Here is a 15,878-nt window from a genome sequence, read left to right as displayed (position 1 = left end):
TAAATATGTTATGCTAATACAGAGACCCTTAAATATGTGAATAAATTAAACTATAGCAGAAAGCTTAACTTCAGTTCTGAAATAGGCAAAAGAGTTTTTGTAAACTATCTCCCACCGAACTTACTTCATTTTCCCATTAAAAATGCAGTGTATTTCTCCACACAGCAAAGCACTAGACTTCCATTTTAATAAACCACTTTGAATACCTATTATGTGCCAGTGAACAACCCACTTCTGAACCACCTATTTATACTTATTGAATTATTAGCTAGCTAGACCTTTCTTCATTATTTCTACATAACAGACATGTCACTTAATGGTAAGTTTTTTTTTAAAAAGCTTTACTGATTTCTATCACAAAAGTGATATTTTTACTGTTAAAAAAAATTCACAAGGCACCTGGGTGGCTCAGTCATTAAGAGTCTGTCTTCAGCTCAGGTCATGATCCCAGAGTCCTGGGATCAAGCCCTACATCAGGCTCCCTGCTCAGTGGGTAGCCTGCTTCTTCCTCTCCCACTTCCCTTGCTTATGTTCCCTCTCTCACTCTCTCTCTCTGTTAAATAAAGAAAAAATCTTTAAAAAAAAATTTCATGAGTACAAAGATGATAGTAAAAATCACCAGAAGTCCCAGTCCCAAAGATAGCCACTGTTAACATTTTGCTGACCGACCCGTCAGACTTGTATGTATGCATACATTGGTGTATATAATATCCTTCATATTTTTATTTACAAAACTCAGATGTTATGCAGAAAGTTATATAAACAGGCTAATACACATGTTACTGTGCAGGTAGTCTTTTCCCCCAAATCATTATACATACCTTTCCAAGACGAATACTGGATAGAATACTGGATAGAATTTTATGCTGAATTAAAACAACATATTCTAACCAACCACCACATTGATGAGCACTGGAATAATCTAAATACCCATCATCCCAGTGTTACAAATTGTTACCAAAAAAATTTCTGTGCATTTGTTTTAGCAAATTTTTGCAACTACCCCTTTAGACAAATTCCATGACTGCAAAAAGGGTAGTATTCACACTTAAAATTTGGATTTGTAAAGATCTACTGCCTTCCCAAAATGCTGAATCAAATGATGCTCCTAGTTCTCCATATAAGAATAAGCCATTTTTCTCAGACCCTGCTAACACTGGGTTTTGCCAGTCTTTGCCAATATGAAAATATGATTCCCCCCACCAAAAATACTCTTTCTTTCTTTCATTCTTTCTTCCTGCATTTCCTTTATTACTACCAAAGCTAAACATGTTTTCCTATATTTGTATTTCTTCCTGGAGATGAGTGTTCTACCAATTTTCTAATGAGTAGTCTTATATTTTCCTATAGGTTTTTTTTTTTTCTTTTTCCCTGTAAATCTTATTGCTCTTGCTCTGTTAAAAGAATCCTTTAGGAACAAAGCAAAGGCTATTTCCTTCCCCCACGCCTTTTCAATGTCACACTGGATATCCTAGCTAATGTAGTAAGACAAAAAAAAGGGAACACAGTATAGATTGGAAAAGACATAAAACTGTCTTTGTTCACAGATGACGTGACTGTCTACATAGAAAATCTGTAAGAATAGGGGAAAAAAAAACCCACCTGGAACAAATGAATGCTATGGCAAGGTTAAAGGATACAAGGTTAACACACAAAACCAACTTCTTTCCTGTATACCAGAATGAAAAAGTGAAATTAAAAATTTAAAACACAATACCATTTACATTATCACTTCCAAAAATGAAATACTTAAGCATATATCTAACAAAAAATGCACAAGATCTACGAGAAAATAACAAAACTCAGATGAATAAAAGAAGAACTAAATAAATGGAGAGTTATCGCATATTCATGGATGGGAAGACTTAGCATTGTCAAAATGTCAGTTCTTACTAACTTGATCTAGTTTCAATGCAATTCCAATCAAAATTCCAGTAAGTTATCTGCACACAGTGGTTTGTAGCAGTTTTACTCCTGAGTGCCAAAATTTAGAAGCAATCAAGATGTCCTTCCATAGGTGAATGGAAAGACTGTGGTACAACCAGACAACAAACTACTACTCAGTGCTAAAAAGAACTGAGCTATCAGGCCATTAAAAAAAACAAAACAAAACAAAACAAAAACAAAAACAAAAAAAATGGGAAGAACCTTAAATGCATGTTATTAAGTGAAAGAAGCCAATCTGAAAAGGCTGGGGACTATATGAATCCAACTATATCCAACTATATGACATATATGACTATATGACTCATAGAATGTACAACACCGAGAGTGAACCCTAATGTATAGTATGGATTTTGCATGATTATATCAATGTAGGTTCACCAATTGTTACAGATGTAGCTGTCTGGTGGAGGGTGTCGATAAAGTTGGAGAAGACTATAAATGTGTTGGGCTGGAGGCATGTGGAAAATCTCTGTACATTCCTCTTAAATTTACTGTGACCTTAAAAGTGCTCTAAAAAAAATTAAGTCTTTAAAAAAGGTCTGCTATCTGGAATAGCTTCACTGTTTTTCTTAAAATTTTATTAAAATGTCCACTATAAAGAGTTCAATGAAAAAAGTAAAATGAAGTTAAAAAATTATCAAAAAATTCCATCACCCACCATTTCATATGTAAAAGGCTATAGAGTGAGCAATTTGTATAACAGGAATATTAATTATTTTATTCCTCAATGTGAAAAAAACTTTATTCTTAATTTTTAAAGTATAGGTGAAATACATCTTTCTTTATAAAAGGTTATTCCTGTTGTATATAACTCTCATTTCAACAAATCAAACGGTATCTTCCCACTGGCCCATTACACTTCCAATAATGGTTTGGCTTTATCTCGTACTACATTTTAAGAAATAACTCAGATGTGTTTTAAATTGAATGTGTTTGTACTCTGACTTGTTTACATAATCACTGGGTTATACATAGTTGCTATTCAAAGAATAATATTCAGTAAAGAAAGACTGGTATTTAAGGAAATTCAAAAGTCAATCCTCTCACAAGGAAGTAGGGGATATAGTGAGAGAAGCAACAAAGTTGGGAAGAACTAATTTTAAAGCTCTAATTTCTCCACTGTCTAAATTGTGGGATCTTGGAGAAATCACTTAACCTTTCTGAATCTCAACCATCAAATCTTTACAGGATTCCTTTCAAGCATTAATATCCTGATTCCATTTCCACAGAAGTCCTAGAGTGATTAAGTATGAAGACTGAGATTAGAAGCAAGCATATACCATGGGGAAAAAATTTGATGTATGAAATATTATTTCTATATGCCTGTGGAAAATGGTAAAATACAACAAGAAGATAATTACAAGGTGGAATATAGAAAACCAGTGGTCTGCAAACTGGGGCATGCATGTATAGCCCTTAGAAGTACAAGAACATGGAGAGTTTCAAAGAAATTAATTTCTCAGCTCTCAACTTCCATATATACAATTTTCTAGAACCATTCCGCTAATACAGTATATCAGTTTTTATTTACCTCCACTCCCCTTTCATCCCTACTCCTCTACCACCTCACAAAGGAACCTGCAACACTCAACATTTCCCTATACTTACTGTGGAGCTGTTGTCTAACAACATCTAAAGAGCCAAAAGGAGAGTTCAAAATACCCATGGTGAGAAAGTTGATGACTTTACAGACTGGGGTATCCATTTTTTTTTCCAAGTAAAGGAGTCACCAATTCTGACTTCCATGAACAGAAGTTAAACCAAATGCAGTTGCTACCTGACAAAGTATTAAAAATAATTTTGATCAATCACTTCATTGTCAACTTGGAAGAACGGGTGATATTGCTAAAATAAAGCACTTTTTATTCATGAGATTTCTCAATAGTTTCACTATTAAAGTAAAAAAGGAAGAACGGCAATTTAAGCCATTACTTATTTGAGAAACAGAGAGAGAGCATGAGCAGGGAGAGGGGCAAAGGGAGAGGAAGAAGAACCCCCATATGCAGGACTCAATCCCAGGACCCTAATATCATAACCTAAGCCAAAACCAGATGGTTAACTGACTTAGCCACCTAGGCATCCCAAACTTAGGAAAGTTTGAGTGTTTTTAATTATAATTGTTTTTGCACAGAACTCAGAAGAACTGGGTGACAATTAATACAAAACATTTTTTATTCCCATTCACTAAATTCATGAATTTACTCACTTTAATTGTAGAAAAGTATGATAGTGTGATTGGTACAATGCTTCCAAGTATAAAATATGTAGTGACAGAAAAATAGAAGTGAGTTCAAGAGAAAAATAAATATAAAAACTCTGACTGTTAAAATTAAGATACTGTTCACATATTTTTTGAAACAGATGTGGAAAGTATCAAGTTGTCAAAAACTCCCTGGATGTATTTTAAATAGTGATTTAAGTAATACACCAAAAATTATATCATTTACAAATACTGAAACTTAGAGGAAAGGTTGTTTTGTTTGTTTGTTTGTTTGTTTAAGTAGGCCCACACCCAGCACGGAACCCAACATGGGGCTTAAACCCATGACCCTGAGATCCAAGACCTGGGGTGAGATCAAGATTCAGATGCTCAACTAACTAAGCCACCCAGGCACCCCTAAAGGAAAAATTCTTAATATGTGAGAAGGTATATAGTTTTGTGTTTGTTTTTCCAGTTCTTTGAAGGGGGTACATGAGCAAAAAACCCTGATAGTGAAAGTTAGAACGTTATCATTTGTCCTAACCTTCTAAGATATTGCCTACTGGATAGCCCCACCTGGATACTCCCCAGATACTTGAACTCAATATACTCAAAGTAAATGTATTACCTCTTCCCCCCTGCCCCACATAAACACACATACACATACACACACACACACACACACACACACACAGAAAAACAAAACCTGCCTCCTCTTCCTATCTGTATTTTTATAATTAGCTTCATGATTTACCTGGTCTCCCAGACTAAAAAAAGTAGGAAATTTTTTTTTATTACTTCCCACATCAAACCAGTTCCTAGGTCCTAACTCCTAACTTTCTAGTCCTTGTGCCATGGTCATTGTTTAGCGTCTCCTCATGGGCTATCATCAAATAACTCTTCAAAACAGTAACTATGCTTTTTTTTTTTTTTTTTTTTAGTATAGTTGACACACGATGTTAGTTTCAGGTACATAACATAGTGATTTAACAAGATTATACATTACGAAGGGCTCACAAGTGTAGCTACCATCTGCTCCCAAACATCCTATTACAATCAGTGACTATATTCCTTATGCTATGCCTTTTATTCCCGTGAATTCTTCATTCCATAACTGAAAACCTGTATCTCCCACTCCTACTACCCATTTTGTCCAACCCTTCACTCACCTCCCCTGTGGCAACTACCAATTTGTTCTCTGTATTTATAGGTCTGATTCTACTTTTTGTTTATTCTTTTTTTAAAAAAAGATTTCACTTCTGAGTGAAATCATACAGTATTTGTCTTTCTCTGACTTATTTCACTTGGCATTATATCCTCTAGGTCCATCCATGTTGTCTCAAATGGCATGATCTCATCCTTTTTTATGGCTAAGCAATATTCCAGTGTGTGGGTGCGCGCGCGCGCGTGTGCGCATGCACATGCACGCACGCACACATCTTCCTTATCCATTTGTCTATCAGTGGACACTTAGGCTGCTTCCATATCTTGGTTATTGTAAATAATGATACAAGAAACATAAACCTTTTCAAATTAGTGCTTTTGTTTTCTTTGGGTAAATACCAAGTAGTGGAATTACCGAATCATATGGCATTTCTATTTTTAACTTTTCAAGGAACTTCCATACTGTTTTCCACAGTGGCTACTTAAATTTACATTTCACCAACAGTGCACAGGAATTACTTTTTCTCCACACCCTTGCCAACACTTATTTCTCGTCATTTTGATTTTAGCCTTTCTGACAGGTGTATGGTGATCTCTCATTAGTTTTGATTTGCATCTCCCTAATGATGAGTAATGTTAAGCATCTTTTCATGTGTCTGTTGGTCATCTACAGGTTTTCTTTGAAAAAAATGTCTATTTAGGTCCTCTGCCCATTTCCTAATTGGATTTTGTGATGAGTTGTATAAGTTCTTTATATATCTTGGATATTAACCACTTATCATAGATATAATTTGCAAATATCTTCTCCTATTCAGTAGGTTGCCTTTTTTGTTTTACTGATGGTTTCCTTCACTGTGCAACAGCTTATTTTGATGTGTTCTCAATAGTTTATTTTCGTTTTTGTTTCCCTTGCCCTAAGGAGACATATCTAGGAAAATGCTGCTACAACTGATGTTGAAGAGATTACTGCCTATGTTGTCTTCTAGGATTTTTATGGTTTCAGGTCTTACATTTAGGTCTTTAATCCATTTTGATTATTTTTGTGTATTGCATTAAAACGTAGTCCAGTTTTATTCTTTTACATGTAGTTGTTCAGTGTTCCCAGCACCATCTATTGAAAAGTCTTAGTCTTTTCCCCATATTCTTGCCTCCTTTGTCATAGATTAGTTGACCATAAAATCAAGAGTTTATTTCTGGCGTTTCTTCTCTGTTCCAGTGATCTATGTCTATTTTTGTGCCAGTACCATACTGTTTTGATTACTACAGCTTTGTAGTATAACTTGAAATCTGGAATTGTGATACCTCTAGCTTTGTTTTTCTAACAATAATTACACTTAAATTTACTTCTCAACAACTCCCATGGAGAGAGAAACTACTTTATAATTGTCAAAACTATACAAAATTACCTGTAATGTGCATAACTGAGTTAGCCAAAGAAATTACAGAATCATGAAGTTGGAAGGAACCAGAAGAGTCAATCCCCTTGACCATATCTTTCAAACTGCTATCTTGATTTATAATCTCATGAAGTAGCCTGTTCTCTCTCTGGACATCTCTGTCAGAGATCTGGACCCAAATACAACTTGTTTCACTTTTTCTAGGATTATTGTGATTAAAAAGAAGATTCATGCTAAAAGAAGGACACTGGTAAAATTACACAAAATTCTAAACAAAAAGTTAAAAGTAAGTTATAATTTAACATTCAGAGATGGCTTCAGTTAGCATTTGGGGATACCTATGCCCTTTTTTTCTTTTTTTGTGAGTATGCATGGTATATAGATATGTATACATTTTGTTATTTAGTTTTAAACAAAATTGGGACAAACTATAAATAATCGGTACTAAAAGTGAAGGCAATGTATTAATTTTTTATTCAACTGCTCAATTACTTTTCAGGAAATTTACAATTTATATCCTACTGACATTGTGTAATCTTCATGTTATATACTTATTTTATCTTTCTTTTAGTTTGCAGTTCTTTAATTATTAGTGTGATTAAACACAAGATCTATGTCCCTATTGTTTCTACCTATTAGTCTTATTCTACTCTCTACAGTAACATCCTTTTCTCGTGTCATAAAAGGAAGAAGAGAACACATAGTCTTTAGGGCCCCCAGAGCTTAATCCATTTCTACTATCTAGTTGTGTTACCTTGGACAAGGGACGACTTTAAGCTTGTATCTTCTCTGATATATTAGCAACTGCCCTCACCAAGTAGGAACAGGGTATAGCAATCAAGAACATACGACCAATCAAAATCTTAACCCTCCCCTCCTTTTTCTCATTCACATGGTAGTAATTCACATACTGGAAGAGAGCAATGCTCTATCTTCTTTTACCAACCACTCTTCCACCTCCATCCCCAAGTTCTTGGCCCAAATTCTAAGGCTTCCCTTTTCCAAGTTAATGTCTCCAATTTCTTCATTCACGTATCAAACAATGTGCTTTGAAATCACTTCATCACCTTGGTAAATATCTTCAGAGTATGATTTAATTTAGTCATGTCCTCCTAGAAAGTAGCAACTAGAACAAAATCCAGATATGATTTGAAACAACCAAAATAAAGGTGATCACTTTAAATAATCACCTCAAACCATCAAATGTGTTTTCTTTATCCACATCTATGAGCCAACAAAAATCTATAATCATTAAACATAAAGACTAAGTACATTCTACTCACCTTCACGGAGGCAGACTAGGATACAAAGTAAGGGTGAGAGGCCTTTCTCAAAGTTCTTGTGATGCCTTGGGCAAATAATGTATTATGTCTAAGGTCAATTTACTCCTTGGGAAAAAAGGTAAAAATGGGAGTAACAGCACTTATACAGAGTTTCTGTAAAGATTAAATACATCAATTACAGTATCTGGCATGTGAGATACTCAATAAATAGAAACAATTATCACTGAAACAAGAGTACTGCACCTTTATTAAGCACCATTTGTCAAGTACTTTGCATGGTCCTGAGCTTGAGTTTGGTCTACCCGAAACGCGGATGAGAGAGAGGCCTGGCTGAAACTTAGCCAATTAACAATTCATCTTCTTCCCCCAATTCTCCCTGCCCTGCTTTCATCCTCTCCTCCTCTTGCCATCATCTTCAGAAAATGAAGAGCCCTCCCTACCAGTAGATGGAGGCATGGAGCAGTAATCCAAAATTCCTACTCAAAATTACAAGCAGGAGAAACTTCTGATCACTGGCACAGATCCATTAGGAAGGGAACTTGCCAGCAGCCAAAATGAAGTTCTGCAAGCTTCAAAAGCTCATCTACAAATGTTTTTGTTCCTTTCCTCATATACTACTACCTCATATAGTATACCTGAATGCAAATACGTGAAAGTATCATTTATTTGCGAGTAACCTTTGAAAGACATATTTAACAACAATATAAAAATCAACAAAGTCTATATTGTGTTTAGGCAAGAACAGGCTATTTAAATATGGGAAAGAATAAACACTCAATTTTCTCTCAATTCAAATTAAACAAGATATGAGCAATCTGTAGAATAAAAAAGTTTTAAGTTGCTTCTAAATTAGAAGATTAAAAATTAATTGTTGATGTTTTTGGGAATTCCCTTTGGCCAAAGGGAATGTAAGAATGCCCAGATCTTAAAGACGTTTAGTCAAGGCACTTTTAACAAAATTAGATTTTATATAAACACAAACACACAGTCTTTGGTAAAGAAAATTAAATTCCTTAAGATCTGCATGCAATGAGAATTCTTTTATCACCTAAATTTCCTAAGTGTCTTTAGTCCAACTAAATGGGTATTAATGGTCCCAGGCAAAAATCTGAATTAAGCTAAGCTTTTTCAACTTCCTTTTTCTTCAGCTCTTCTCTTCCCAAACTTGTCTCTATACCCATCACTAGAAAGAAGTTAATTCTCTAAAATTACTCTGGTCCTTCATGAAAAGAAAAGGAAGGAAGGAAGGAAAGAATGGTTGAAACTTAAAGTATAAGCAGATATCTTATCAAATTGCCTCAAAGAGACTGGATGGTACCTCTCCTTTCCATCCCGTGAGCTCCCTACTCTTCATAACTCCCTGAAAAGGCTTAATATTTTACCTTTTGCAGGACATTTGTGTTTTAAAAAAGAATTTTTTTTTAGGTTCCAATGTATATAAGAATTTAATATGACAGAGATAAAAAAACTATTTAGTCAAAACACTGTCAACACTAGCTACCCATCTATAAGTAAATTAAGTTGGACATTCCTTCCCATCATATAAAGAAACATATTTCCTATGGAGTAAAGATACAAATGTAAAAATAAGATAAAATGGAATAAAATTTAAGAAAATAAATGTTCAGAAATCTTTTAATCAAGGCCTAAGAACTCTAAGCATAGCAACAAGGCAACAAAACCTGGGCATAGGTCTAAAACCTCTTCCAATCACATCCCACAGACTAAACGTGTTCCTGATGACAACTTATAAACTAGCAATTTGAACACCCTACTCCTCAACCAGAACAACACTCCAAATACACTATAAATTTACATTAATATTATGTTTGAACATATATTTGAATTATAGCACAGGTATATATTGCTTCAGAAGTAAAAGCCAAAATATGATACTATTAAATTTAAATCAAAGTAAGAAATATTTCTGAAAACAGAAAAATGAAACCAAGATCCCAACACAAGTGTTTGGGGAGTAGATAGAGAGGAAGTTCTCAGCAAATGAACCACTCCAGGACGTCCCACTGACTGTTCACATTATTTCCTGTATACTGGCTTCTGAATGTAGATTTGTGAAGAGGCAACTACGATGGTAACAGTAATTTGGAATAATGCACTATTACAAACTGATATTAGGTGTATAACAGTCCTTAAAAATGAGCACAAGACATGCAAATGAAATCTGACAAAAGAGGAAATGTAAATACACAGAAACACTTCGGAAAGTGTATATTATTGCTTAGTCTAAGTTGAAACAAACTCAGCATACCACAGTGCATCTAACATAGAAGAACATTTCTATAAATGTTTATAAAATATTCATAAAATGCTTACTAATTATATAATAATATAATCTAGTAATCTATGATTGGTGATGAAAGAGTGATAATCATTTATCCTAGCATTGTAAAAGGACAGAGCATTCTAGAAAGCTGAAAAATGTTCTTACTTCTTGACCCAACCCAGTGATACCATTCTAAAGGCTTTATCAAACATGTACAAAGGTGTTAAGGTTTTGTGTACAACATCAAGACCTGAAATAGCTCTAACGTTCAACATTCAGATAATGTGGTACTCATAGATCAACATGACATCACCACTAGTGATCATTAAATACACATAAAACCATGCCGATCTCTGACAGCATAGTAGCCACTAGCCATATGCAGCTATTTAAATAAAACTAAATTTACAATTCAGTTCCTCAGACTAGCCACATTTCAAGTGCTTACCTAGGTATATATGGATAGTGACTATTACATTGGATACTGCAGAGAAAATTTCCATCATCACAAAAAGTTCTGTTGGATAGTGCTGCCCTACACAATTTCCTGGACCATCCTCTAATCGCTCCCACAACATGCACCCACTTATCTAGAAACATCTACATAATCTTCAGGCTTTGGCCTAAGACTCAACTACTATGTGAGGCTTCCCCTGATTTATTCAGGAAATTTGGGTTTACCTTCCTGTAGTTTCATTATGCCTTGTAACTCCAATATAAAAATTATGTCACATATAATCATACCATTTTCCTCAACATAATCCTGTAGGTTTCTTTAAGAACCAACTTTTATCCAAGGGACTTTGAACTGTTCTGGCACATTAGAAACTTGAAAATTTGTCATATACTAAGAACATTGCTAAAGACAACAGAGGTGTATACTGTAAGTAAAAAATGTTTATGTATAAGGAACATAATGCATCAAAGAAAAACGTGGTTAGGTTGGCAGGCTCACAAGTCTTTTTTTTTTTTTTCCAATTACTAATTCTTTGCATTTTCTTAGTACTCGATACAAGGAATCTCATTCTCAGAAGGTGTTTAGAAAATATTTATGGAATAGTTTCTGTATTTTAAAAAAAGGAGAAAAAGACACCAAGAAGGAACCCTAATGTAAACTATGCACTCAGGGTGGTAATGATGAGGCAACGTAAGTTCAGCAATTTTAACAAATGTATTACTCTGATGGGGGATGCTAATAATGGGGGAGGCTATGCATGTACCAGGCCAGAAAGCGTATGGGAGATCTCTTTACCTTGCACTCGATTGTGCTGTGAACTTAAAACTGCTCTAAAAAGATAATGTCTTCAGGAAAGAGACCCTAATATTTTGTTCAATAATACATACCATCAATTTATGATAAATTTTAAAAATTAGATCACAAATTTCTAACCCAAATAATATTTCTCTCCAGTGCATAGAAAATCTGATGAAAATAATCACAGGCACAGTGCTTTGGCATGTCATCAATACACTAACTCAGCTTCCACACTTACTAATAAGCACTTACCTATGCAAAGCACTATGGACACAGTAGTGAACTAGACAATTTCTTCTTTTTTTTTTTTTAAAGTTTTAAAAATTTATTTGAGAGAGAGAGAAGGAGAGTGAGAGGAAGAAGCAGACTCCCTGTTGAGCAGAGAGACTGGGACTTGATCCCAGGACCCTGAGATCATGACCTAGTCTAATCCAAGGCAGATGCTTAACCGACTGAGCTACCCAGGCACCCCAAGCAAGACAAGTTCTGTTCTCACAATATTTTACCTAGGTAAGAACTTTATTCTCCAAGAAAAAATCTTGGATAAAATCTTGGATAAAAAAGCTTGGATAACTTTAATCTCAGTTATCAACAACAGATACCCTAAAATGGCAAAAACAAGCTTCTCTTCTTATTCTGATTTTTCAAATAATTCAAAGAACTCATATTAACCATTTGAGAAAGTAGTACATGACCTGGTTTAAAACAAAAAGTTAATGCCTCATTTACTTGGCATTCTTGGGATAGTTAGTTGGTATTCCACAGGAATGAATTTTTCAGACAACTCACCCTTACCCATTTAAGCACCAACACTGGTTTGGCATGGAGATTTTTTTAAGTGGGAATCTTTCCATTTTTAAAAACAGATTCAATTAAGTATTATTTTGACTAATAATTATTGGGTTGTATAACACTCAAGCTCCTAAACTATATGTCCCCAGGGTTCCCTTTTAAAAGTTGCTGGCTTTGAAGAGTTTTTCTTCTGATCTCCAGCTTTGGTGTGTCCGCTGTCAACTTTTGCCAGTATCAGTGAGAAACGGATTCTAGCAGCCTCCAACCCCTTTAAATCTGCACTGCTTGCAACACAAGTTTGTCAGAACTTTACCTAAAACACACAGGCTTTGAGAGGATCATCAAATCTATATTTTGGTTGCTCAGTCTTCTGCTTATTTCCTGAATGTTTTTGAAGTCTGCAGTTACAAGTTCCAAACCGGGTTCGGGATAAAGGAGTGCTATATCTTGATAAAAGTCCTTACATTGTTTTCATATTTAAAACTGATGTGCCCAGTCAGAGATAACTTCATTGCTTATTCACTCATCCACCAAGTATTAAGTACCTACTAGGAGATAGTTTCCAGTGGCACGGTGAAACTGAAGAACTGAAAAGATTGCTAGTTTTGAACATATTCTAAAATGGATTCAGAAAAATAATTTCGTAGCACCTTAAGAAAAAAAAAAAAAAAGAAAGCCAGGTCTGGAGGGGGTTTTTTTTGTTTTTTTTTTAAAGTATTAAATGAAACTACCAAACCACCTCAGCTTTTTAAAATTTTTGTACCTTTAGATTAGGAACTGAAAATTCAAGGGTTTTGATTTAATCAAACATTTATTGTATAAAGCTCTGAATAAGATTCCCAAATTTTCTTTTTTTTTTTTCCTATTACACATTCCCATCTAGCCCTATATAAATCACTAGCAACATGAGTCTTGGTAATGATAACCAGCCTAAGTCTTGGTAATGATAAATACACCCATTTCAGCCCATGTAAGTTTAACATCATTTTAATGCTGGGCAACAAGGTTTAGAAAAAATGTTATAATTCAAGAAATCTTCTGTCCAAATTTTTGTAAGTTCCTGTATATATCACTTTGGGGTATAGTTTTTTTGTTTTTTAAGCTTTAGGAATTAGTAAAATATGGTATAAATCTACAATATTTGCTTTATCTGCCACAACCATAGTTTTAAAATTCCATTACCCATTTAAACCCAAGGCTAGGAAATGAGTCAAGGAGGAGCAGGGCTTCAAATTGGTCTCTGAGGATTAATTATGACAACAGGTAAAATCCTGGTATGAGGCTTGTTTTAATGCTCTTGGAATCTCCTTTCTCATTCATTTTCTCCTCAGGGAGCACAAGCAACTTTATTGGTATTTTATCATTTTATAAAAAACTACTGATCATCCTTATTATTTATACTGATCTGGAAATGGGTATTAGTTATGTGCCTGTGAACAGAGCTCTGTAATCTGAGAAAGTAAAATAATATTGTGAAGTGAAAAAAATTACATTAAAAACCTTTAATTACTATCACTAAAAACCTTTTCCAGCAATGCATTAACATTTCTTCAACATTAATTTTGGAACCTGAAAATGCTTTAAGCTTAAGTACTATAAAGGCAGAGCATGGACCTAACTTTCAAAATGACAACGTAGTATTATTTAAACTACTATAGTAACCACAAATTTGGCTCTGACCTCATTAGCATACCATCTTGTCCTGTGAAATAAGTCTCATTTCAAATAAAAACAATTTACAGAGAAATCCAGATGGTCTCTTGCTTTCTCTACCATTCAGGCAAAGAAGCAAATGACAAATACTTATTGGACTCACCTATCATAAGCAAAATCTCTACCAGGTGCTATCCACACTATGGGTGTAAACATATATACACACACATAGACCTGGCTCAAGGTAATTACAAGTGGAGAGAAAATACGCTTCATAAAAGATACTAACCAAGAGGAAAAACAAATATATTCGAATTAAAAATTGATCATGAACAGGTAACATTCTGGCAGCAGAAATGCAGGGCACTTGGTTCAAATGTAAACAAAATTGTTTTTGCCTATTTTAAACCTGGCAATCAAAATCACCCAGAACTAAGGAGTTGGGCCAACAGCATCACCAAAGGAGAAAATCGAAATTCTCAGGAGCGACTGGTATTGGACCATTCAAAATAAAGTCTCCCTGTGAGTGCTCATTAGTAGTTTCTCTCCTAAAATCTCCTTATCAAATTAAAAACAAAACTGATGCCTGTTTATCAACTTTGCAGAAACCGAAGCTCTTCGGGGAAGCACTCCCGATTCTTGTTTCTTTGCAAGCACTTAAGGTCCATCCACAGAATAGAAGGGGCTGGGGAACAGCGACGAGGAATTGGCCTATTGTTCGGAGAACCGCAGGACCATCCGAACGCCACGGGGCGCGCGGGAGCAGGGGAGGCGAGGCGCAAACGCTGCACAGGTGTGTGCATGGGGGGAAGGGGGACAGGTGTGCCCGAGGCCACAACTAAGGTTAGAGAGGCCCGACTTCGAGAAAGGGAGGAAAACGGTCATTCCCGAAGCTTGAACCGCTGAGCACGGAGGGGGGCGGACCTGGAGAGAAGGTCTGAAGGGCTCCTAAAGCCCACCCGGTTTGGGCGCGGGGAGGAAATCAGAGAAGGCCGAGGGACTTAGTGTGCAAAGCTCAAGGATAAAAGAGAAGGCTCTCGAACCAAGAAGCCAGCTTAGAAATCCCCAACAATGGACAATATTGGGTCTGAGGTAAATGGCTAGGAGACTGGGGGTGTCGCGAAGGTGAACCCAGGTGGGAAGAGGGAAACAAAAGAGATAAGCCCCCAAGTGTGGGTCCCCGGCGGCGGCGGCAATTACCTGTGAGAGTTGCCGGGGATTGGGGCAGCCGAAGAGCGCGGAGCTGGAGCTGAAGCTGATGGCTCCTCGGCGGCTGAGGACGTGCTGGGGGACCGGCCTGTCCAGGGGCAGCACCGGCAGCTGGTAACATACTTCCATTGAATACGCCCGCCCTGCCCCCGCGCGGCGCCCGCCCAGCCGCGGCTGCCGGCCCCTGCGCTGGGAAGGGGCCGCGGCTCGGGGGCGCCCGGCCGAGGCGGGGGCAGGGCCGGCGGCTGCCGACCCCGGGCCGGGAAGCCGCACTCACGCCTTCCCCACCCCAACACTCCGCCCGGGCCGCCGGCGGGAAAACGCTGCGGCGGCCGCGGCGACAGTTACGAGGACCGGCGCGCGCCCGGCTCCGGGGTGCAAGCGGGGGCAGCACAGGCAAAGTCGGAGGGGGAACCCTGCCGCCCAGGGGCTCGTCGGCCGGGAGGAGCGGGTCCGGGGAAGGCAGAGCAGGAGCGGAGCAAGGACAGAAGAAAGCGGTGCAAGAACAGACTGCCGGAGCCAGCGGCGAGACCGAAGGCGCGCGGGGCTTGGGACCAGCCACCAGCTCGGGCCGCCACCACCGTCCAGCCCCTCCCCTCCCCCGGAGCCTGACTTCACTCCGCCGCCGGCGCGAGCCCGGCGTAATTCACACTTTGCAGCCGCGGACGGTGCGCCAACCACGGCCGCCGCCACC

The 15,878-nt window shown here is 37.2% G+C and overlaps 1 protein-coding gene across 1 annotated transcript in view; it reads right to left on the bottom strand.

Annotated features, from left to right (window-relative positions):
• PDE7A (phosphodiesterase 7A) overlaps positions 1 to 15,313 on the bottom strand; it is a gene marked incomplete at its 5' end in the record, with an annotated part of 120,430 nt that extends 105,117 nt beyond the window's left edge. Inside the window, one exon of the mRNA XM_080801141.1 lies at positions 15,176 to 15,313. Coding sequence (XP_080657267.1) covers positions 15,176 to 15,313 — 138 coding nt within the window. The remainder of the gene's footprint in view (positions 1 to 15,175) is intronic.
• Between the last annotated feature and the right edge of the window lie 565 nt (positions 15,314 to 15,878).

This window comes from Martes martes, assembly GCF_963455335.1.
Source record: "Martes martes genome assembly, chromosome: 4".
NCBI classification, from domain to species: Eukaryota; Metazoa; Chordata; class Mammalia; order Carnivora; family Mustelidae; genus Martes; species Martes martes.
Note: the sequence above shows the minus strand (reverse complement) of the source record. Positions and strands in the feature narration are given on the sequence as shown.